This window comes from Agelaius tricolor, unplaced genomic scaffold, assembly GCF_023055355.1.
Source record: "Agelaius tricolor isolate 1412-34295 unplaced genomic scaffold, bAgeTri1.0.p SCAF_1, whole genome shotgun sequence".
NCBI classification, from domain to species: Eukaryota; Metazoa; Chordata; class Aves; order Passeriformes; family Icteridae; genus Agelaius; species Agelaius tricolor.
The window spans coordinates 38,423,544-38,448,187 of record NW_027269261.1 but is presented as its reverse complement, the minus strand read 5'-3'; the positions used below and the strand labels follow the sequence as shown (position 1 = coordinate 38,448,187).

General features: G+C 35.9%; 1 protein-coding gene across 10 annotated transcripts in view; it reads right to left on the bottom strand.

Annotated features, from left to right (window-relative positions):
• Positions 1–704: 704 nt before the first annotated feature.
• Positions 705–24,644, bottom strand: part of QKI (QKI, KH domain containing RNA binding) — a 155,846-nt gene continuing 131,906 nt past the window's right edge. For 2 of the 10 annotated variants that reach the window (XM_071430493.1, XM_071430562.1), the window contains exons 5-8: positions 22,392–22,479; positions 19,755–20,051; positions 16,991–17,065; positions 3,666–12,279 (exon numbers count right to left, since the gene is read on the bottom strand). In XM_071430493.1, coding sequence (XP_071286594.1) covers positions 12,263–12,279; positions 16,991–17,065; positions 19,755–20,051; positions 22,392–22,479 — 477 coding nt within the window. In that variant the 3' untranslated portion in view covers positions 3,666–12,262. Of the gene's footprint in view, positions 3,161–3,665; positions 12,280–12,859; positions 17,836–19,743; positions 20,052–22,391; positions 22,480–24,644 lie in introns of those variants that run through there. The other 8 variants (XM_071430513.1, XR_011679714.1, XM_071430503.1 and 5 more) reach the window with 8 other exon arrangements.

The window sequence follows — 24,644 nt, the reverse complement described above, 5'->3', positions numbered from 1 at the left end:
TGCCAGCCATGGACAGAACTTTTTTCCTGCCTTTGCACCTGGGCTCTCCCTTTCCCAAGCTGCTACAAGCAGTGAGGCTCCTGACTTGAAAGAAATGCTGAGAGCCAGAGTGACATTGCTAAATCGCCCAAAGGAATGGCTCAGAGCAGGGAGGCATGTTAGCATTGCTTGTCAAAGCTGCTGCTTCTCTGAGTCTCTTAGTGCTCTGTGTGTGTGTGAAGGAAAAGGTGAGAAGAAATGAGAAGTTGTGGAGAGGAGAAAAAAAAAATAAAATAAAGCACTGCACCAGAATTGCATCCACTGTTTTACAGACAAGAATAAAAGTCCTTGCTTGGGGAATTTATAGCTAAAATGAGTCTAATACCACAGGGCTTGACTGCCCTGATTGAGTGCTTTGCAAATTACTCACATGAGCAGCCCCACTGACTCCGTCTGAAGGATTCTTCCACGTGCACAGTCTGGCTCACAGTGATTAGTGACAGCAAACTGCAAGGGGAAAGGCATGACAAGGGAGAAATTGCTCTAAGGCAACATTATTTACTGCTTCCCTCCCTCCTACCTAAAAGGAGTCAGGTGTTTTGACTATTTCATTCATTGGCTTCACCTTTGTTTGAAACCAGGTGCTTGCCAGAGTGGAAATAATTTATTTCAAGGTTCCTTCACACAGGGAAGTCTGAAGACAAATCTGCAGTAGGTGAAAGTCCTACTTCATAAATATTATTTATTATTATCATTGTGAGGCACATGACAACTAGTAAAATGCAGTTGTTTACTTCACCAAGGTAAAATTTTGGAAGAGTCTTGACTGAGAAGGCAAATTCTCCACCTGAGGTAAATTCTCCACCTTCCACTGCACTGCTGTTGGCCCAAAGTATTTGGTTGCTAGCTGTCTTGTGGTTGAGTGTGACCAGGGATAAACTGGTTAATGTTGGATTTTGCTGAGGTTAGTGATGTGGCTGATGGATGATTTTATTTTATATCTACCTGCTAAACCTGGTTCTTTTTTTAGGAGAAACCCAAAGTTGTCACTCACAAAAGGTATTTGTCTCTCTCCTTCCAAAGCAAATTGAAAGCGCTCTGAAAAATTTCCATCCTGAATGTAACCATTCACAACTACAGGCCTGAAGCTGCAAAAACTGTTGTTCTTGCTTCAAAGTTAATTATTTTAAGGCATTTAACTTTCAAAAGTTGTTTGTTATGCTGGGGGTTGAACAATGTGAACCTCACATGATTGCAGAGCAGCTCTCGCTCCTCTCCTGCCAACCAGGTTTTCAATAATCCCATTTTTCTTCTCAGTCCTCCCAGGTCTCAAGTGCTGTCAGTGCTGCCCAATTCCACATTTCACTTGTGAAGACACAAGGCAGCACTGTTTCCTGCAACTGCATCTCTCTCCCTCTGCCTCTCCTTGGACTTGCCAACTGGGAAAAACAGGAATGCAGCTCCATCCTTCCCCAGTGAGCCTGTGGGACTCAGATTGTTATGAACACAATCATAGAATACCAGGTTAAAAGGGATTGCAAAGACCATCTAGTCCAACCTTTCTTGGTAAAAACAAGGTCTAGACATGGGCTAGTATGCCATCCAGCTTAACATTAGTGTCCAAAACTGGAGAATCCACCATTTCTCTGGGGAGGTTATTCCAATGGCTGCTGTCCTCCTTGTAAAAAATGTCCTCTTGTGACCAACCAGAATCTTCCCAGGAATAACTTGTGCCCAGTTTCTTGAGATGGCCATTTCTTGAGACAGCCCTACTGGTAGACAGCCTCTGAGGTGATCTAAACCAGGACTCAGCTGGCCTATGAGATTCTGGAAACTACATCATGGGTTTGACTAAGTAAGAAGTCAAAGGTATTTTGTTTTGCTCTCATGCTTTATTCTCAAGTACATTCAAGATGGTGAGACACTTGGACATTGTGATGATACTGGAGTGCACTCAGCATTGTACTGCTCGAGCACTCTACAAACTCAAATGTGGCCATCCACAGCTTACACTCTACTGAGGCTCTCCTGTTAACCTCATTTCCCTGATGGGAAACTGCAAGACAAAGATTCAGAACAAGAGCACCAAAGGTACTTGAGTAAAAGAGTAGCTTTCATCAGGGGTGGCTGGGGAATGCAAAAGGCAAAGTTATAGCCACACATGCTATGCATGTGAAGACAGGGAGAAACACGCCTCAGAGAGATGGACCCAAGCGGCCAAGCTGCCCAGTTGGTTCCTGTGGCTGTGGTGGAAGGATGGGGATTTACTGACCAGTGCTTTCCCCTCTGCACTCAGGTAGGTATACTGTCTCTGGGTACCAGGGGTTTTCTTTCTGGATGATGTTGTTGCTTGAAACGGAAAAAAAATGAAGATAAGCCAGTGGTGTGTTCTTTTCTGGGAAACCATGAAAAAGATTCTTTTGAGGAAAACCTCGGTGACCACTCTCCATATCTTGACACATTACTTAAGGTGATGGTGGTATTTTGGATTTGGCTGCAGGGGTCTTGCCCAAAACTGCACAAATCATTAGCAATGAAGGAAGCATCTGAAACCCAGGCATTCCAAACATTAGATTTGTGCCTTCAGTATCAAAATAGTTCTCTTTCATCTGCTTGGACTCATGTGTAAGTGAAACAGGCTTTCTAAATCATGTCCCATTTGATCATCCTGATCTAGACCTTAAGTCTTGCTTGCTGCCTTTCTGTACCAAGAATGACCTGTGCCACCTCACAATCCTAATGAAGGGAGAATTTGTCTATGAAATGCAGGACAGCACAGAAGGGGGCAGGGCAGAACCTTAGAATAAAAGAACAAGAAATTCAAATTAGGCTGAAGAAGGGAAAAATTTCCAACAGAGAAATTAACAAGCTCGCTTAAGATAACAGGAGATACAGTAAACCAGTTCTTCAAGGACTGAGATAATTTCAATTTTCTTCACTTAAAATTCCAGCCTACAGTCTCTGATGAACTTCTTGTCAACACAGTATAGGCTTGACAGTGCTGCTCTTGTTTAGGGTTGTCTCCTCTTCTTGACTCATATAAATCCAGAGTAATTTGCAGTTCAGTACAGGGTTCAAAGCTCTGACATTATTGTTATTCTTTATCTTCTTTCAGTCCACATTGGTATACATTTCCTATTTTCTCTCAGAAACAAAGTTGAAGATCTGCTTCATTCGTTGCCTTTCAGAAAAAGAATCATAATTGTCTCATCACTAAGGTTATATGGAAAAAGTCACACAAGGGCATGCAAGTAATGGCCTTGTGGCCCCCTTAGTCAGCAGTGCTGGACCCACTCTTCATGAAAGATCATGAAAATGATCCAGACATTAACTAGAGTAGGTACGCATGTGAAGGTCTCCAGATTGCACCCATGTTAAAGACAGGACACGGAATTTGCCACAGCAATTAACATGCAGTAACATTTCTGAATTGGTAGCAATGTTTGAACTTTCAGTGGTTAGCAGATAGACTAACAAACTGTGCTCGCTGCTTCACAAATTTACAATGTTTTACCCAGTATCTGCGGTCAAGATCCTAAAAAGACGGTGCTCTATGAAAAGGCACATACCTAGGAGTGATCTGCAGTTATCATTTCACTACCTCTGAACTGCACAAAGTAGTCTCAGTCTCATGAAAATCTTGTCAGGAAATCTTAATTGGAAAGGTGTAGACAACTAACAAGATAAATATTACACTTACATTTTATTGTAGGTTTCTAATACACACAACACAGTGAGACTCTAGTAAAACAGTGATCCCAGTATCTTTATCATATATTAACACATTTCCCATAATACTCCTGCTCACTCAACCTGCCTTTCTACTGAAGTAACTTCAATTAAAAACAAATCCCTTTAAACGACTACTCCAGGAGGTACAGACTGATATATCTGTCATGATATTAAGAAGACCTGGATACAAAAGATAGGGCTTCATTTTCACATGAAAGCAAACCAGAATCAACACTGAACACTTGTTTGCTCAATGACTGACCTATGGCAGGAGGACCTGGGAACTTCCTACCTTCAGGAAGTTAATAAACCATCTGCTAAATAAAAGCCACCCTCAGTGAACTGAAAATCTACAGAATTCATTCTGAAAAGGTCCCACAAACAAAAATATTTTTTCTCCTCAGCCTCTCGTCTGTATAAGGTGCTTAAAAATACATGAACTTTAGAGAAAATACCTTCATTTACTGGTAAGTTGCTGAAATGATGCAGTCTTGAGGTGTGCCCTTATTTGAATTTTTTTTCCTTGAACCTCAGCTCTGAGTTTATCCAATTTACTCTTCAAAGTAGTAGCCTCATTTATTGCTGAAGATGAAAACACTGAAAATACTGTGACAGAAATTAAGGACAAATATATGCTATGCTACTAGTGAAAAAAACCCCCCACCTTCCTTGGGAGTTACTAATTATTTGTGATTGTTAATTTTTAGAGTTCAACTTAACAGAAACTGGCTGTCAGTTGTCTACTTTTAATTGTTTGAGAATTTCACAGGGTCACCAAGAAAACAGTGGAGTAAGTCTCTTTTTACTTTTGCCGGTAGACCTGAATGCCAACATGAAAGAGTAATTTCTGACACTTTTCTATCAATGTCTCTCATTATTTTGACACTGATAATGGTTAAGTTTGTACTGCCTCAAGGCAACTACAAGGAGCCATCTAGTAGTGTCAGGCCATCCCAGATAAACATACCAAAACACAGGCAGTGCTGGTAGAATGGTGATAAAGTTCTGTTGAAAAAAAAATCTAAACTCCACACGTAGCTTTAACTTGCAGACCTATAAATGCAATTTGTAACATGAGCATGACCATAAACAAGTATTACTGACTTGGTGCAAGAGGTAAGAAAGGTCAAGACAGTTCTGCTCTCTAGGGATCCAGATGGATGAAGGAGGGGGTTTGCACACTGCAGCCAGAGACAGCACAGGTGAGGCTGTGCCCCACTCCAGGCCAGGAGTTCAGGGCACAGGCAGCCAACACTGAGAGTAACAGCAAAGATGACAAAGGCTGCTTTACCTGCTTAGTAGCACACGCCAAACAGCATCCCTACATTTGGTAAACTTCTAAGTCTACTAGCTCAGATACAACTATATGCCACTACTTTGGTGAAACTCATCATAGAAGGTTTCTTCAAAGACAAATTACGCCAATTTTTTCATCCTTGGTAAGTGCAGAAGTGTACCCGAACACTGGCATTTAGCCTCCTCTCCCCAACTCTGCCAGACTTCTAAAGATGCCATGCTTAACCTCATCTACTTCACTTACTTCTGAAGCCAACATTTTTTTAATCTAAGCAGTGTAAATTAGAAGGAATTTTTAGCAAAGAATACCTTGGTAAAGAAATTGTCCTTAACTAAAACTAAGCATCATCACATAAATATTAAGGAAAATACAGAACACCATAATCTAGTTCTTCTACAAAGTGTGTTTCTTGCTAGGTTCACACTGGGTGGGGTGGCAGACATCTTCATTTTCTACATTGATGAGAAACTATGCCCCAAACCACTGTGTTAAAGTTACAGTAAAGTAGTAGTTCTCTTTCTTATTTGCTCTGAACATAAAAATTGTAACAGTTATGCTACAAAAGTACAATATCCCCAAAATCATGTAGTTATTTTTGCGAAATTTATAGAACTGATGCATCCACAAACCCATATGCAAAAAGTGTATTGCATGTTGATGATATATAATGCATATTTCCTTCATTACAGTTACAAACAACAGCATATGCAATAAGAAACCGTTAAGCAAAATATACCCTGATAATCGGACAACCATGAAAGTTTAAGCCTCTTCAACAATTAACATCTTTCATAACACTGCTAGAAGCATTGATGAAAATTTAAGTGTGAAAAATGTACATTCTTTATTCTGCAGTTTAGATACAGAATAAAATTTAACTTTTCAGAAAATAAAACTATAGCTACAGCTTTGAGAGCTGTCAGTTTTCTTTTGAGGATAAAGTACATGCACTTTTTCCAGTTACTTTATTGCACATAATGTACAGTCATAAATGGTGTTTATTTACATGTGTTTTGGCAACGTCCATGTTTGCTTTTCCCCTCAGAATACATTATTTTGCACAAACAAAACCTTAAATGTTTCACACAAACTGCCATAATACAAGTCAAAGCATATATGTATATATATCTCTTTATTGTTGCTGTATTTTCAATTAATTCTACTAAGAGTTTCAGATCTCGGTTAATCTTTGCCTTGGGAGGCAGACTCCTCCCAGTTAGTCTGTTGTCAAAGACGGACCCCCGAACTGCAGGCACCAAGAAATCAGGACTGCAGCCTGCTGTGCCTAAGCCCCAGCCCCTATGCACCACCTGCAATTAGTGCGCAGGCACAGAGAAGGAAGAGCGCTCTACTTTCATTAACCAGTTTGATTCAACATTGATTACCACGTGTTAATGCTATGGGTCATGTGTTATTTGGACAGTATTCCATTAACAGTGTTTTAGAGAAAAATATATAAAACATATTAGAACAAAACAGAAATTCCAGGAACAGTTATGTACTTCCATGTACTTCCAGCCCTAGGAATGTGTTACTCAGATTCTACTCTGTACAATGTACTATTTCTGATAACTGGTATTTTTATCCATACACAAAGAACTCAGTTTCATATACTCATGTTTCCCCCAAGTTAATTTCTTAATGGATGGTAACACACTTCAATGTTTCCCTGCATTTTCAGGGCAGAAAACCTTTTAGTGGTCCCCCTCATGTAGTACAATCTGGCAATAAACCTTTTGCTACATGTAGATTTTGGAAACACCTTTAAAAGATATATTCAAATAAAAGATCAGTATCATCAGTATACTGAACATATGCTCGTTAAAAATATCTTAAAGATGTTCTTGAAGGCACTTTATAATATGCACAAAAATACTCTTGAAGAAACTAAATTTGTTGTACTTTGGTACGACATTTAAGATATGAACAGCATTGCTCAGATTTTACTTTGAAAGTCTAGATTATATTTTTGTTTATATTCTCACCTACAAAAAAATATTTCCTCTAAGATAAATCCCATTTTATTGGATCAAAGACCAATGATCTAATTGTCTTGAATGTATGATCTTTCAAATGTTAAGACAATTTAATCTCAGAATGGTAAGAAAGAAAAAGAAGGTAACTTCAGTGATTTAGCAATATTGAATAATAGCCTCAAATTTGGTGATGAAAACAGTTCGTACCTCTCCTATAAGCAGGCAAAGTATAAAACAGTTAAATTTTCAGATAGGCACTCAGGTAAATTGAGAAATACCTTTAGCGGGCAACAATAATGAAGATATTATTTTGATTTTAAAGTTTTCCTATTTTTTTCTGCCCTTCAGCTCTAAAGTACTATGAAATTTACAGCAACTTTGACTACTGCATATACTGAAAAATGAGATGAAAACGCACTGTGGACAAAGTATAACAGCAGTTAACATCTATTGATAAAAACACAAAATAATAAAAATATTACAGAAAAGCAGTAGTTCTGGAAATAGAAGTATTCTTCAATAAAAAACATTAAAGTTTTGTTTCATCTGAATAGTTTCACCTGTACTGGACAGAGTACTTCACCAAACTACATGTGTGCCTCTGATAAAATTCTTTAAGAATATAAATTATTTGCTCTGTAATGACACTTGTTCCATTATCCAGTCAAAAGGTCCTGATATTATCTGTTATAAATATCTAATATTCCTATTATCTGCCTGTGGCTGAGTTTTAGGATAGCAACATGATCTGTTAAATTAAAAAAGAAAATTCTGCACAAGTGAAACTATTCAAAATGAATTAGTATTTCATCTCTACCTAAAACTTTTGTAAAACAAAGAACTACATGCCATTAGAAAACTAACAAATGTCATCAAAGCTAGACTATTTTTCTCCATAAAAATGCATAAAATTTTAATTACTAGCAATACTGTGAGAACTCTATTTATAGTTTTATGTTGCATGTATTTCAAGATAAATAGTTTGAAAAGTCATAAATTAAAGGAGGAATTTGAACAGATTCAGATTCCTCATCTGAATTTTTACTATCTACAGGAAAAAAATGGACTTTCAGAAAGAAAACTGTTGACATGTGAAAAGTTACCAACTTTTGTTGGTAACTGTTGAGGAGATCCCTCAACATTAACAGTAATTACTGCCCACTCAAGGTTACAAATCTACAACTACCTGGGAAATGTAAAGGAGCCTCAGACAGTGTAGCTCTAAGAAAGGGGAAGCATATCTGTAAAAATATTTGCATAGATGAACATTGAAAACAGCATTTTCACCATTTCAATTCCCTGCATTCATGTTGCTCCAGTCATCCACAGGGATAAAGATCACATAAAGGCAGCTCTGGAATTTGAAATGGATGTTGCTTGGTAATTTAGGGAAAGGTGTATTTTTGTACTTTCTGCAGTCACTAGGAAAAGATCCAGTCTGACCTTTGGCTTACAGAAGTTGTACTCCCCTGAGCTAGGCAATACTGATAGACTTCAGCAGAAGTACCAAAAATAAAGTTACTTGAAACAGCGTGGTATAAATAAGGCACTTTTGCCAAAGGGAACCCCCAGGTTTTGTGTTTCAATGTACAGCAATTCTATCCAGAAATATTTTGTGCTTAGAAACATCACGTGAGGCAACAGTGAATCAGGTGCCAAAACCAACACATCACAAATTACTGTGCGATTAACTGCAACCTCAGAATGGTTCAACAAAGAATCAAACTGGTTTCTGTACACCATCACGATTTACCAATACACTGGCATCTTTTGCTCTTTTGCTGTGAGCCAACAATAATTATTTTAGAGAAAGAAAAAGAAAGTGTGGAATTAGTAATGCAGATGCTGAAAGGCAAGTGGCAAGACTCTACAAGAAGAATGCCTCAAAAATGCTACTTTGTTCCCATTTCTACTGGCACCTATTCCCCAAGGTAAAAGGTCAGAATGACCAAAGCCAACTTAATAGTAGTGTGCAGAATGTCAGCTGACAAACAACATAAAAACAAGTCACGTTGTGTTATCTGTGGTCACGTTCTTCAGGGTTAGTCCAGTAACTCGACTTTACATTCTTCCGTCTTTATTTGTTTATTTTAATTAAACATGTAATGGTTAATAAACAGACATAATCCAGAGTTAGTAGGTTGGTATTATAACATTTATTAAAATAATGCTATGGGTTAATAGAAACAGCAAAGAACCAAAGAATTAAAATGCAAGCTATGTAAAAACCCAACTAAAACCCAAATATGTCTAATGTATTCATCCAGTAGCTAACTAAAAGCCCAAGAAAGACAACACTCCCAATATAATAAAGTACTGCAAAACAATTGGCAATTTTTCAGTTATCAAAATTGTGGGTTTTGCATTTTGTATCCTTTTTTCTCAATCAGGAAAAAAATTCTTTTGAATGTTATATAACATACATATAAAACAAGATAGAAAAATACATTATAAACTTGTAACAATGGCTGTAAATACATTATCTTACATGTTTCTCATAGGCAATAGGTTGGTTATGGTACATACATAGCATGAAACTACTAAGATAATAAAGAATAGACAAATACATGTCATCTGTACGGTTACATACAAGCGACACTCCCATCTACCCACTCTAAAAAAATTACATAATACTGTCAGAAAGAAGTCTTAAAACTACTTATTTTAATAAAGAAAAAGTCATTAAAGAATGATAATACTGAGAACCAAGGCATTCAGAGATTTCAAAAGTCATGCTTTTTTTTTAAGCTGATCCAAAATTTTGTCAACTAAGTTTTCAGAAGTTTGTTCAGAGCAAACATTACTTTCACATGTCACACATCTATTCCATACACTTCCCCTCCCCCCCAAAAAAAGACCTTTGATAAATGTCTAAAATGTCCAGGTTTTATCATAGTTGAGATGAAACTGGATCAAATACTGGTATTGTTTTAGCAAATCTCTCTTCAAATGTTCGAGTGTCGCAAGTTTATTCAACCAACCAACCAAAATAAAATCAAAATGGCACAGCATATACTGTAAATAAAATCAACACAACTGTATGTGTAACAGGAAGACAAAGCTGGTGGCACAATAAACAAAAATCTAGCTGAATATGAAAGGATGAATGTCTATTGCATAGTAAATAAACTGATAATTATTTCCAGGTGAGACAAGATGTTAGATGAGGTCACCATGCAGGTGCTTAAAAATGTAAGCCCTCTTAGCTTACTATTGACCTTTCATTTGGAAGCTGTGAAGATTTGCAGGAGGAGAATAAGTTGACAAGAGGGGAGTAAAATTATCACCTGATATTTGCCAAGTTTAGTACTGAGCCCCACAATGTAACACTTAATGTTTTCAGAATTAAATACTGTGCGTTCAACAGCTTCGGCTCTTGCAATTGCCCAGTTATTCGAACCTCACGTGGAAACAAGGGTTAAAAATAAGGTATAGCTGGACTTCAAATGGCTGAAGTCCCTCTCCTGCTTATCTTTTCAAGAAAAGCCAATAGGGCAGATCTAACAATAGTCAAAGACGAGCTGAAAAGTAAAGCAACTTCCATGCTGTTTGCCACTGCAGGAGCTGTTCCTGGGAACTGGGGATGTGCTCAGTCACTGACTGAAAACTCGCTAAGCACTTTCAGTTTCATTATCTGCAGAACATCCATTTTCTGGGTGATGCCAAAGCCTACTACAGTTGATGTAATATTTATTTCAACCAGAATCAAGAAAACTCCTCTCTATCCCTGAACAAAAATGACGTAACTTCCAGCTCTACAAACGTTTGGCAGCTAATAATCTCCTTTAGCATGAGACAGTCTGTATCACAGAACCCTTTGGTTTACGTTGCACAAGTACGGCATTTGCTATGATTTAAAAAGTAGAGTGGCTGAAATAATAATGGGCTGGTTTGATGAAAACTTAGCAAATACTTCACTTAATGAGATTTTGGCAAAGTCACATCACACTAGTATGGCAAAAATCAGGTAATTAATATGGTCAACTCATCATTTGTCTTCCCTCACAGCTTCTTTCACATACTGGGCGACTGAGTGGCATGCAGTAACTTGTCTGAGGGAGAAGCTGATTATACAAGACATTTGACTAAATGACCATGAAGAAAATAAGGCACTTCCTTTTCTTTAGACTTATTCCAATACTTAAAAAATAAAAAAGAAAGACTAAAAGGCTCTTTTGGTCTTTTGTTTCTTGACAACCACCAGAAAAAATCATTTAATGAAATAAAGGGTTTCTTTGTTCTTTTTTTCTTTTTTTATAACACTTGAAAGTATAAAATGCTACATTTCCAAAAATATATTTTTTTTCTGCACCAGCACCCTTGTATAGTAAAAGTATCTACTTTTTTGTTCATTTTGTTTCAATGCACTACACTTTATCTACATTTCATTACATGTATACAGCAAATAGGCAAGCATGGCTTTTACATCCTTAATGAAATTTTTTCTATACAGGGAGGTTTAAAAAAAATATTTGAACAGTTTGCCCAGTAATGTGACACATAATGCATGTACCTTGTTCTCATGTAATCTTCCAAGGAGATTAAAATATGGTTAAAACAATTTAAACTTGTATTTGCTTTAATAGTGTTGCTGTTTTGTTCTCTGCATTAATGTAGTTCTGAAAAGTCATCGTAATCTGCATTTCATGGCACACTTTCCTTTAAAATGTCCAATTTGGCAGGCAATAGAAAAAAGGCTGCAACATCTGCCCTTTGAGGGCACTGGTAGTGACTAAACAGCATATCAAATTTTGAATACTTTTTGGAATCCCTTCCCCAATGACATCCCTGACCAAAGGTTCATGCATGATGCATCATCACACAGTACATTCAGAGAGAGCTTTGACTTTTTTTTTTTTTTTTTTTTTTTTTTTCTGAGAAGAAAAATATTCCTAGAAGTCTCTCACAGTAACTGCCTCTGTCATCGGGTAGTTAAGGGACATCTGTCTCCATCTCGTGCGAGGCCTCCTTACCGTTCGCTTGGGGCGGGACACTAGAGGATGATCAGTGCGGAGGGATGAGTTGGACCTTATTGCTTTACTACTATTCAGTGCAGGTTCTAGAACCACTTTCACCCAAACAGGAGAACAACAAAAAGCGGAGTTGGAGGACAACAATTTCTTTGTCTGTTTTGTTAGATGGTAAGACGAACGGACAAGTGCCCCAGCTCGCTGCACTGAAGACAGGCAAGCAAAGGCGTTTACCAGTTAACTGATCAGCAGGCAGGCATGGTCAGGTCATCATTGGGTGAAGAGTTCAGAGGTCAGAAGGTCATAGGTTAGTTGCCGGTGGCGGCTGGGTGGTTAGAAACAAAAATAATAAAAAAAATAAAAAAAATAAAAAAACAAAAACAAAAAAAAAAGAAAGAAAAGATAGAGAAGAGATTAGTTCCAGCTAGTGACGGCTTAATGACAACATGAAAACTAATCACAACTAATAAAAAAAACAAGCATGTTTAATTCTGACATACTGATCGACACCATCTACAGAATGCAATAAAATCATGACAGCCCTCCATCATGATTTGGACACGTGAAGGAGAAGCCCACTCCCACAAAACCGGTTAACAGGAGAAATAGAGATAAAATATGACTAACGACTAATGGTTAGTAGCAGTCGATGAAGGAAAATTGGAAAACAAAAAACGATGAACAGTTTCTGAATTGGGTAGAAGATTTCTGGAACAACAGTCAGTGCACAGCATCAGTATCTGACTGCTATTAAGCATTAGTACCTCCCCAGGTGCAAGCATTAAAGCAACTATTAATGATGGATGTGATTATTAATAACTGGTTGTTAAAAGAATGGAGTCATCTAAGGAATTCTGGACTTAGAGAAACAATTTGGTTCAACAAACTATGGGCCAAACAAAGGGTTTTTGTTCAATAAATTTTTTATTGCCTTTCATTTATTCTATTTACAAACAACATGGAATTTCTTGGCCTCATGATACAAAGCAGTACTATAAACTGTAGTCTAGCAACGTAGGCATCATCGTGGAAACCAGGAAAACGCTCAGCCTGCTACTATAGCTAGCATTTTCCTGTTCGAAATACTATTTTACACATATAGGACACTTATAAAATGCACTTGCATGTAAACACTGTAGAAGTCCTGCCATTTTAAAGTCTATACTTAAAAAGCTCTAAGTACATGAAAAAATAGAGAAAATATCTAATTGATACTAATAAGGCATTTTAAAACTACAAACAGCTCTCTTTATTCATTTTCAAAGCTAATACTCTGCAAATACAATAAAATCTGACATTTCATATACATTCCTGCTTTATATTTTTATATTTTAAAAGAAGCCACCTGTAAATACTATTTTCTTTTGCAAAAAAAAGGAAAAAAGAAAAAAACAACAAAACGAACAAAAAAATAAAACCCAAAACCACAAACAAATTACAGTAAAACATAAAAAAGTTCTCAAGTGGAAAGTTATCATTCCCAATGTTCTTGAGCTATTCCTTCTTTAATCATTCTCTCGCATTCTCCTTCACCAAACTTGGTCCACTTAACAGTAGTATAATTTTTTTAATTTTTTTTTAAGACTCATTCAACAGCTTAATTAGAGCTAATAAATTCTGAGGTTGATAAAAGTTTCTGTACTGTTGCCATTTTGACTAAGGCAGAGGAGATGAAAGTGAGAAAGGTATTCAGTGCAAAGTCAGATTTGTGCCATTACATAAATGAAGTCCAGTAGATGTAATATTCACAGATACCATCGATTTAACAATCTTTCTTGTGGGTTCATTTACTTTCACATAATAAAAGTGGCCTATCATTTAGGATACAGTTCATAACACTACAAAAAATTACTACTGTAACATAAATGAGACCAAACGCTCCCTGAATTTTTTTTCAGAATCATGCTAAGTGGGATTTGTTTAAATTATAACAACTGTTTCAAAAAGAAGAAAAAATAAAAATAAATATTTTATGTGGCACAATCTTACCACTTTACAGGTATACTAGAAACAGACTCTTAAAGCATTTTGATACTCATTACAAATTCGATTAAAAGGTATTAAAATTTATATATAAATTATGTGAAAATTGGTTTGAATAAAACATTTGAGAAAATTCTCAGCATTAATATTTCTTGTGGAGTTTAAAATCAAAGCAAGCTACCTTTAAAAAAATACCAGGACACCTGTGATACATCCTCTGCCAAGTCTCTGGCCTTCTACAGTACACACAGGTTTGTCAACTGTGCAACACCATTTACAGTTTATTACAATTAAATCAGTCAGTCTCTCTGTTATATGAATCAAATTCAATTTTGTATTATTTATAAACTGGGGGTTTATTCTGAGTTAAAATGAGCTATATTTTCCAACCCTTCACCAATTCTACATGCTTAGTTGTAAAACATTTACACATTTGGGGATTCTTGCTTTAAATCCAGTGCTTATCTCTGGAAAAACAACCCAAACCCAACAAAAAATCAAAATTATGCAAAGAATAAAAACTACATAAAAAGTGAATGCAGTAGTACTACAAAATCATCTGAATCAATTTAGAATTTAAAAAAAAACCAAAAACCACCAACTTTAGACCCGATGAATGCAAAGATAGATTTAGTGACACTTAACTACGTAAGAAAAAAATTCCACATGAAAAAAATAGTATTTCGGTTTGCTGACATTGCTTTTTGTCGCCATGGCTATAGAAATATCCTGGTGACAGAATAGCCAAATAGGTGACTATGGCAAATACTGAAAGTATTTCAATTCTACAATATAATTTTAGTACATTAAAAAATTTTTAATGCTGAACAAAGTTGTCACCAAAACCTTTTGTGTGAGACTTTTAGATATGTGCAGGGATAACCCAGGATTTAAAATTCAAAATACAGTGGAGTTCAGTTGTAAAATTAACTGGGATTATTTAGATAAGACTTTAAGATAATGTTTTCCTGAAATATCAGCATGGTTTTCCTAAGAGAGAGGTATGCATGATTTATTCCACAGGAAAAAGATGTGTATTTATTTATCTACTTAAGACAGTGGGTTTCCTATATTGTTAGAAATGAATGCTGGTTTATCATAAAATGGCTGTATTTTAAAAGAGGGGGAAATTATGCCAATAATTAATTTAAATAACTTTAAAGTAACCCAGATGAAACATCTAGGCCCTTCCAAAAATATTTAAAATCCATGTTGAGCAAATATTACAATGATAAACTACAAAATGGTATTTTCTCCATGAAAACACCCCTATCCCCACTTTATCAGTGTATTTACTAGTTGTCTCAGGTAAATATCTAATTGCTAAAAAGGTAGCCATATCTGTCACCTGAAACTATCATTGCAGATAATGAAGCATCATTATCAAAAAACTGTTTTTTGCAACATCAGGTCAAATTTTCAAAGACAACCAAATCCTTATCACCAATTTCTCTTGACTGAGATAGAAAAATAAAAAAAAGGAAATATTAAAACCTATTTTCTTTTTTACTCTCTTTTTTTTTCTTTTTGGAAACATGGGCTGTGACATTTAACTGATTATATTCTGCTGCCCCATTGAAGAGTTCTCAAGAAATGAGAACAAGCCAATGGGCTGCAAGTAGTGGGCAGTGATATAAAACAATGTTACAGAAAATTAAAATAGTGTCCTGTATCAGCTTTATGCTTTCTGTAAAGCCTAAGATTATATCAAAGATAAAAATGTTGCATAAATATACCAAATATCCAGGAAGGCCCCATTTACAGTATTGACCAGAATCTGTATTCTCTCTTGTAGTTAATTTATGGAAGGTTGTGAGAAGTGTGGTCAATGCTAGGAGATGTCAGATCTGTCACTGGAATTTGGCTTTTGAATATTACAATATAATGGAAATCTGCACAAGACTGATTTGGGTGAGAGCAGAATAATAATACTTGGCACAAAATGCTTTGCATCCTCAAAGCCCTGTACAAAACAAGAACCCCCACAACACCCCTGTGAGGTAGGGAAGTATTATTATCCTTATTTGACCAATGGGAAACCATACACAGAGAGATTAAATGACTTGCTGAAAACCACAGTGAATCAGCAGCAGGGATGGGATAAGAAGTCATCCCCCATACTGCTTCCTAGCCAATGTCAATAAACCGAAAATATCAGTTTTCTCAATTAGCTTAAACACTTCATTCAGGGGTCCAAAGGCATGACACTTGAGTAACAGGAGAAAAATGAAGATTTACTTTCCATTCAAAGGTTAAAGAGAGATGCCCAAATATTGGATGTCATCTCACCAACAGGTCTTCAAAAGTTGTTTCTCCTTCAGATTACACATTTTAGCAGCAAAAGGCAAATACCAAGAAATAGATTTTGGAAAAAAAACCCAAAACCAAACAAAAAACAAAACAACCAAAGCACCCTCCCTTCCCCTATCCATACTAATTCAAACTCAAACAACTTTTGAAGTTATCTTCACAGCCCTTACCTTTCTGAATTCAGTTAGGTATCTGAGAACATGCATCCTCCTCATAATATACAGTACAGTGGCTCAAAAGTTTATTGGAAAAAAAAAGGAATCTAAATCTTCAGATTTCTCCAAACACAGACAGGAGGCATTTATTCCTTTACTTCTTTCTCATTAAGCAACCATCCATTCATTTTGTTTTGCAACACCAATCTGATATTTCCACGCCAATTAAAAGAATGAATTGGGGGCAGGGGGGGAAGAGGGGAACACAACCGAATTAATTATTGCAGCACTGATTTCATAGCGTTTCCTGATGCAGATAGATGTTTCATTTTTAAAACTCAATCAGTTATAGAATTTCTGTTAAATATATCAAATTATATCTATTTAATTGAGCTGGGAAGGCCAAGTTTAGAAATTTTTTTAAAAACTGCAAGCATTCCCAAAGCTTTAAAATATTAACTTTCCAGGTTTCTGAGAAAAATCATGAATGGGTCAAGACCGGGTATTTGGTTAACCAGCTGTGGTGTTGCAAATCTCATGTACACTCAAAGCACTTCTTACAAACAAGAACTGCAGAACTAAACTAACCTCGGTCTGCGGTCACAATCCTTTGGTAAGGATGGACACGCATATCGTGCCTTCGAACTTTAGTAGCCACCGCACCTAGTTAAATTGCAATTACCAAGACAAAGTTAGAAAACATTCACAGAAAACATTAACAGCAGGTTTATCAAAATGGATTTAAATGATCATTAACTACAAAAGTTCATTTTAAGAAAAGCAACAAGTTAAGGCACAGTAGTTTCAAATCTTAATCTTAAAAAGAAGTTTATCTGTGCAGATTAATATTGCATTTATTTTAAACATCCTGGCCTTAACCTGTTTAATCCATTCATTTACAATCCCAAAATTACAGTATTTCATGAAATCTATTAGACCCAAGCACATTTAAGCTTTACTAGTCACATATTCACTGAAGTGCCTTTCTTGCAGCAGGACTATTTTAAATAATGCCATCTTTAATACTGACAATTATTTGCTAACCTTAAGATCACTTCCAGTTCTACCACAAAAAAAAGTTTTAAAGCAATTCTTCAAGCCTACAGATTGTGATTTTAAACTTTAAGTCAATAAGTATGAACTGCAATGAATTAGGTGATTAGTAAAGCAAACACTATATAGAACACTTAGCAGTCAGTATACTACTATACACTCATAAATTACAGCTACTCTGTAATAATAGGACCTAATCCAAATTAATAGCACTATTTTATTTTAAATCTATGTGCAAAAAAGTGCAAGTAAGTCACTGACTGCTAGGCCAAGCTTTTTTCAAGGCTGCTGAAAACTAAGCATTTGTTAAAATTCAGATCTGATGAAGGATCAGTTAAGACCGTTCTTGAATTCTTAGCCTTTCGTTGGGAAAGCCATACCTGAAGATAAAAGGAAGGGAATTGAAAGTTAGTCACCAACTAAAATTTGATCTCAACACCAACATCCCCAAAAATACTGACAGGGATGCATTTCTCTGCCATTTTTAACAGAATTATTTTAAAACATCTTCAAGGTCCACCACACAAATGGACAAAATACTATTAATGAGAATGAGCATAGAACAAAATAAAACTCAACAAAATCCAAATTTAATGCAATTAACTCTATACAATTGCTCAGATAATAGAGCAGATGTATTAAGAGTTATAGATTCTAGGCAGCTAAAGGGGAGTGTGGGTTTTTTTTCCCCTGTTCCCTTTTCCTTCTTTAAATAACATTTTCTGATGAGGTCTGTTTTGGGCAATACACCTCACACAGTTGGGCCTGAGAGTATACAGTAGTTTCAGATGCCATTTTAGAAGTAATTTTAATTTTTCCCTCATATCTCTTTATAGAAAGTCCTGCAAGAAATCCAAGTTCCCTGCATTGTAATAAAGTGCACTCTGGAATGCTGTATTTCTTTACTTGCTATTAACTGAATTCAGGAGAGGGGCTTGCCACTAACCACTAACAGCTACTTTGATGAACTCTTTGTGACTTTACCCCACATGTACCACAACTGGACTCTACTGGGAGTAGAGGAGCTAGGAAGAATATTTACATGTTTGTGGGAAATTAATAAACAATAATGCTATCATATGATTGCAGAATTTTGGCAATGGGTTAACTGACAACAACCATAAGCTGACAGACGTACTGCATACTTTTGTCTTACTAGAATTTTTGTTATTGATTCACTAATCCTGCAAGACAGAAGTCTGAAATACATTTTCTTTTTTACTGTACATAATGTGGAAACATGCACACATACAGATAACTCACCAAGTATTTGTCACGTGAAACACTGATTTTTTTGCAATACTTTCAACAAAATATTGACTTTGAACCCTATTGTCCAGTGTTCATTAGAGATGTTTAGAATTCGTGTAAATCAATAACTGCCACTGAACAAACTAAGATCAAAGTCCTATAAAATCAACATTATGCAGGACCAAGGTCATATGCAATTCAGAACAAACTGAAGAGAAAGATTATTTAGATTCTGGAGAGGGTAGGGAAGGAAGAAACTATTGGAACTGCTTGTTCCATATTGGCCAGTTAACTGAATTGTCATGGCCGCTTTATCATTCTTGCCTTCACACACCAAGTCAGTGGTCTGAAATATTAGGAATGATGGACATTTCAATGCAACGTATATAAAAGAAGCCATCAGTAAAGTTGCTAATTTTATTTTATTTTGGTGAGAACTTGGTTTGCTTTATATTCATTCACTGAAATAATTTTCTGCTCACAATATAATTTAGCGCTTTCTGACACTGAAGAGAGATTTATCAGCTGCGTACTAAATAAACAAAAAATCCAACTGAACAAAGACTTCTCCACTCCCTCCAGTTTTGCTAGCTAATACGATATAGCAAAATGAGAAGCCCTCTCTTCCAAAAATTGCTGGATGTTAATTTATGTTAAAGAGAATACAAACTGATCTGTTATTCATGGGACCACAGGTGACATATAAAAGACCTCAATTTGTATTTAGCTTCTTTCCCCCTTGCCTATGTATGGGCAACTTGTATTTAGGTTTCTCCCCCTTGCCATCTAATATCATACAAACATGAAGACATTTATTTTTGGTAAATTTATGAATATAAACTAAGCACACACATTCAGGAATGCCAAACACATTTAAAATGTTTAAGAGCTGCACCACTTGAGCAGCTCACCTGGGCGGCTTTGATATACCTGAAATAAGTTTGTCGCTTCAGATTTTTTTTCTTTGAGCTCCATGAACCTCAACCTTGCAAACACAACAGAAGCACAAGCAACACATTCTGCAGCCATCCACGCACAAAGGTCTTACCTAATACACCACTAGGTTCAATAGGGTACTCAAGGATTGATGTAGCTGGTGCCAGTGTGTAGGGGTACTCGTATGGTGTGTAAATTAAACCGGCCTCGGGTCCGGGTGGAACTATTGCAGCGGTGGGATGAGGAGTTCCGTTTGGCATGACAGCGGTTTGTATTTGTCTGATCAAAGGCATTATGGTAGGGCCAGCTGGCGTAGGAGTACGCAGGGCAGCTGGTGGGAGAACAGGCGCAGGCCCAGTAATAATCCTTGGAGCCTGGGCTGTTGCTGCAAGAGAAAAGGCAAGGGCTGCTACAGTAAGCAAAGAAATTCAGAGGAAAGTATGGAGATAGCAGTACAAAACGTGGAAAGAATGGGAAAAAAGGGAAAAAGTAGGAAAGAAGAAAAATAAAAGGAAATCATTAGTACATGCGCTGATCACACAGTGCCAAAGCACACCATTCAAATGCAAACAGCTTTCCATTTTCCAGTGTGATTAAGTATGATCATGCAAAATAAAAAAGCCATTGTAAAACAGTGAGGTAGATTTCTCAAACAGGTTACACAGCACGAAAGCTCCATTTAGACCACATTTCTTCATTTATGCTATCAAGACTGCATGAGACTGAGATGCATGCAGGAAATACAAGGAAAATACTATCACAATCAAATACAGAGTACAAAATTTAGTGCATCTATAGAGTCCACAGACACTCAGTTATGCAGAGCTGCTGTATGAGTCTAGAGTTTTTACGTGTCTTAAAATTGTATTTAAACATATACACAATTCCCATTTCCAGGATCAGTGAAGCTGAAGGTGACCTAGAAACATGAATTGGTCCTGTCCTACCATAACATGAATAAAATAGGCTCAAATTTTATTTCCATATAAAATTTTCACCAAGTTACATACTTCCTTTGTATTAGAAGTTCACCATCGCCTTGCTTAAGCTAAAGAAAATAGGTGGTTTTTATGTATTGGTTTGGTTTTTTGTTTGTTTGTGGTGGTCTTGTTTGTTTTCTGAAGTGGTGCTAGCACATTCAATTAAATGTTATTTGAAGCCTGTTGGCACACCAGATGAACAACTTAAGCACTACATATCTGCTGGTAACAGTCAATCTTAAAGGGTTATAATTTATCCATTTCTATGCACTACTGTCGATCTACATGGATTTAATTAACTTAGAGGTGGCCTGAAAAGAGAAATGTGGCAAAGTTTTTCAGATTTGACACTGGTGAATATCTAAAATTATTTTTGTTTTTTAAACAAAAATGCTCAGATAATATAAAAGTAGTACTCAAATATTTATACTTCCTTTCTTAAACAGAAATAAACCAGTACAGCTTCTACATCTTCAACTTTTCAGTAAAATGCAAACACAAAGGCTGAAATTGTCTTATCAAATAATGAGTATTAGTGTGGCAATCTCCAGTCAAAAAATAAATAAAAAATTCCATCTTCCCACTTACACTGATGCAATAGACCAATGGGAACAGACCAGAAAAAGAAATTGCTCAAATTATTAAAAACATTTCTGTGCAAAAGTTTGCATAAATTTAAGCTATTCTGAAAGCTATTTTAATCATAAATTTGCAATAATTTAGAGACTACCATATATTTAAAACTGATCTAGCTTTAAATATCATAGTGTTCATTAGGGCTGAAAGACTTACCATTACCATTGTAGTTGTAAAAGCCCTTGCTTATGTCCCTTTTCAAATCAGAATAATTACACTGGTGTAAGCACTCTCAAATTGACCTAACTGCATTCCAACCTTTAAACATAATCAACACTGAAATGGGGACTGTGTGGAGAAACAAATTTGCAAATATCAGTAGGTCCTTAGTGAAAAGACTGATTTAACTGTGCTTACATTTGACATCTGTATCACAGCTACAGCAAAAATGTACTTTTGAACAGCGTCAGCAACTATATTTTCGGGAGGAGAAATTAGATTTTCAACTGAAGAAAATAATCTGTATCACACATAATAGGTGTATGCTTTCATTAGTAGGTGCGTGTAATTAATTTTCAAGTATAAACTTGTGCACACATGCGTTTGCAAAAGCATTTTCACACAAATGTAATGGAAGTAATCGTAAAAATGGCTCATTACATCACTGATCCGTGTGAACTCAGCTGTGAAATCAGTTGATGAATTGTTGGTAAAACATAACATTGGGGGTATGCATGCAAGCAAGATGAAAGGAAGGAATATAATACAGAAAAATGTATTCAGAGCATCCTGAACATCTGTAACATTTTAAAATTAAATCCCTAAAAATAAAAATGCAATGGAGTCTACTGTCCTTTATATGCTTTAAGGAAAAAATGACTGTCAAATAGAAAAATCTGGATAAGGGTTGAGGTTTACGTATTAGTAAATATTTACATATTAGTAAATATTTCAACCCATGCATACTGTTAAAAAAAATAATGGGGACAAGAAACAAGCTAAAAAACCCCGTGAATGGACATAACTTATCCCCCAAAAATCTTTTGCAACAGCTACCTACAGTTTTGTTGGGTTCTTACTGCCTTCCATTCTCCAACATAAGTTGCCACTGTACATTTTCCAAAGATAGCTTGAACATTCAAAGCCTGCAAACACTTCTATGGCATTGACCCTTGAGCTCATGACATGCTTACGTGATTTGATGTTGGCATCTCTGTAGGTGCCATTCAGAATTGCAAGCTCCATCAGCTGCATCTTTTTAAGGCTGTCTTCTCCTTCTGCCTGCGTATGAAAAAATGGGAAGGAAGTCAGGATTATGAACTCACTAGTGCACATGATCTAAGTGACCTAGAATAAAATTGTTCAAGTTCTAACCAAGCAAAATACCTGTTTACCATTAGTTACAAAAGCAGCAAGCTTTGTCAACTTTTCCATATAATTAAGTGGAAGTTGCCAGTTGACTATCATTAATACTTGTTAAGAAATATCTTCAAAGAGTTTTGGAAAAAGTTCATAACACAAATTATAAAAATTAAGGATTAAAGGTAAATTGCATTTGGAAGAAATCACTTAAGGAATATTTTTCTCAAGTACATTTTCACGTACTCCTAAAGGTATCTTTAAAAAAATTGTACTATTGGGCCATAGGATGAATAGCCATCACAAATTTGAAGCACTGCAGTTATTGTAATTTGCTCCATTACAGTCAATACTGACTACTGGAGGGGGGGGGGGCAAACAAAAAAATAAACAACAATCTTTGAGTAGCTTTCCAGACAGGATATTGACAACTGCCCTGAGGCTGAATTCCTTATTATGGCACATGTAGATGTATTCTGATGAGAATATTACTACTATTTACACAGCACACACTACTCTTGGTTTTGCTTCAATTAAAACTACTTCCCTGAAGTTACCTACTCCATTGATATTGTGCAGGTTGCATAAATATTAAGTAGTGTTCAGTAGAACAATGCTCACTTTTTCAGTTGGTAATTAAAACACTTCTAACATATATTGTAATATATAATAGTATAATTTCATTTTTAAGACCAGAGATTTTCTGGTCTTTCCAAAAACACTACTATTTGTTTAGTCTACACTCTATCGAACAGCAAATGTGATTATGATAGAGAAAACCCAAGAGGGATGGTCAATGTCTACTTTAATGTCAGGTTACCACCTTGCCTCCTGTATGGAATGCCACTGCTGAAATTCTTAAGTCAGATGCATAGAAGGGCAGCTTTCCCATGAACTGCAATGCATTCTTCCTTTGCTAAACTGGATTTCTTACATTTTTACTTCTCGAATCACACAATATTTTCCAGGTATTTGGAAGAGTATTTTCCAAGTTAATGAGCTTCTTATAGATACTTTACTCCCAAACTGTGGATTAGTAATTTACTTAAGTCCAAGATAAAAACAGTTTTCATATTTTATCTAAGCAAATCTAGTACTTATTGTGAGGTACACTCAAGGGTCACGACCCCTTGCGAAGGGAACTTTTAGCAGCTGATTTTTATCAACAACTCAAAATCAACATGGTAAGATGAGTCAACATTGAATTCCTTTCAAATGTCAGAAATTGAAAGTCCCAACTGTAATACTGGGGACTTGCATAAACACCAGGATTATCACACAGTAAACATTCAGAATATACTGAAAATTAGACGTTTTCTTTGTATGTTAAATATTGTATGACAGGGCAAGCTGACACTAATACTAAAAAAGGAAATACACATTCAATTACCATCTTAACTAGAAATTAATTGTACATTTAAGTACCATATCATGAAGAAATGTCAGACTCCATAGTCCCATAGGCCCTTTGGAATACAAAATGTGCCGATTCTAGCAATCTTAATATGACACAGAACAGATTTATAATTTACATGCAAAATAATATTATCTTCTTTTTAAAATAAACTATTTTTCCATTGCATCTTTGCTGGTAAATTACCTAGGCAATCATGACACAATAAAACCAATTCCAAATCCATTTCCCTATCCAGAGCTCACAAATTCTCATAATTCTGGATATACCTTATTGACGTTCTAGCAATAAAGATTTTTTTTAACACATTGATTAATCTTTTCCCCTCCCCCATAAGTTGTACTTTCTTATTTGCTTTTTGTTGCATTCATGTATTTATTTATTTGAAAGTGTGTAACAAGAAAACCTCCTCACAATGTCAGCTGCATCTCCCATATAGTTCCATTACTGTTACTAAAATTGCACACTTCCTCCAAACAAGACCTTCAGGAGATTGATCTACGCCATTAATGACTTTCAGTAAATGCTGAATATTACACTCCACTTGCTAGGATAATTTTAGTAACCCTAATCCCAGATTTTGCACCACAGTGAATATTTCCCAATATAACTATTTATAGGAAAATAATTTTAAGACAGAAAATATTTTTACCCTTTTGATATGGTCAGAAGA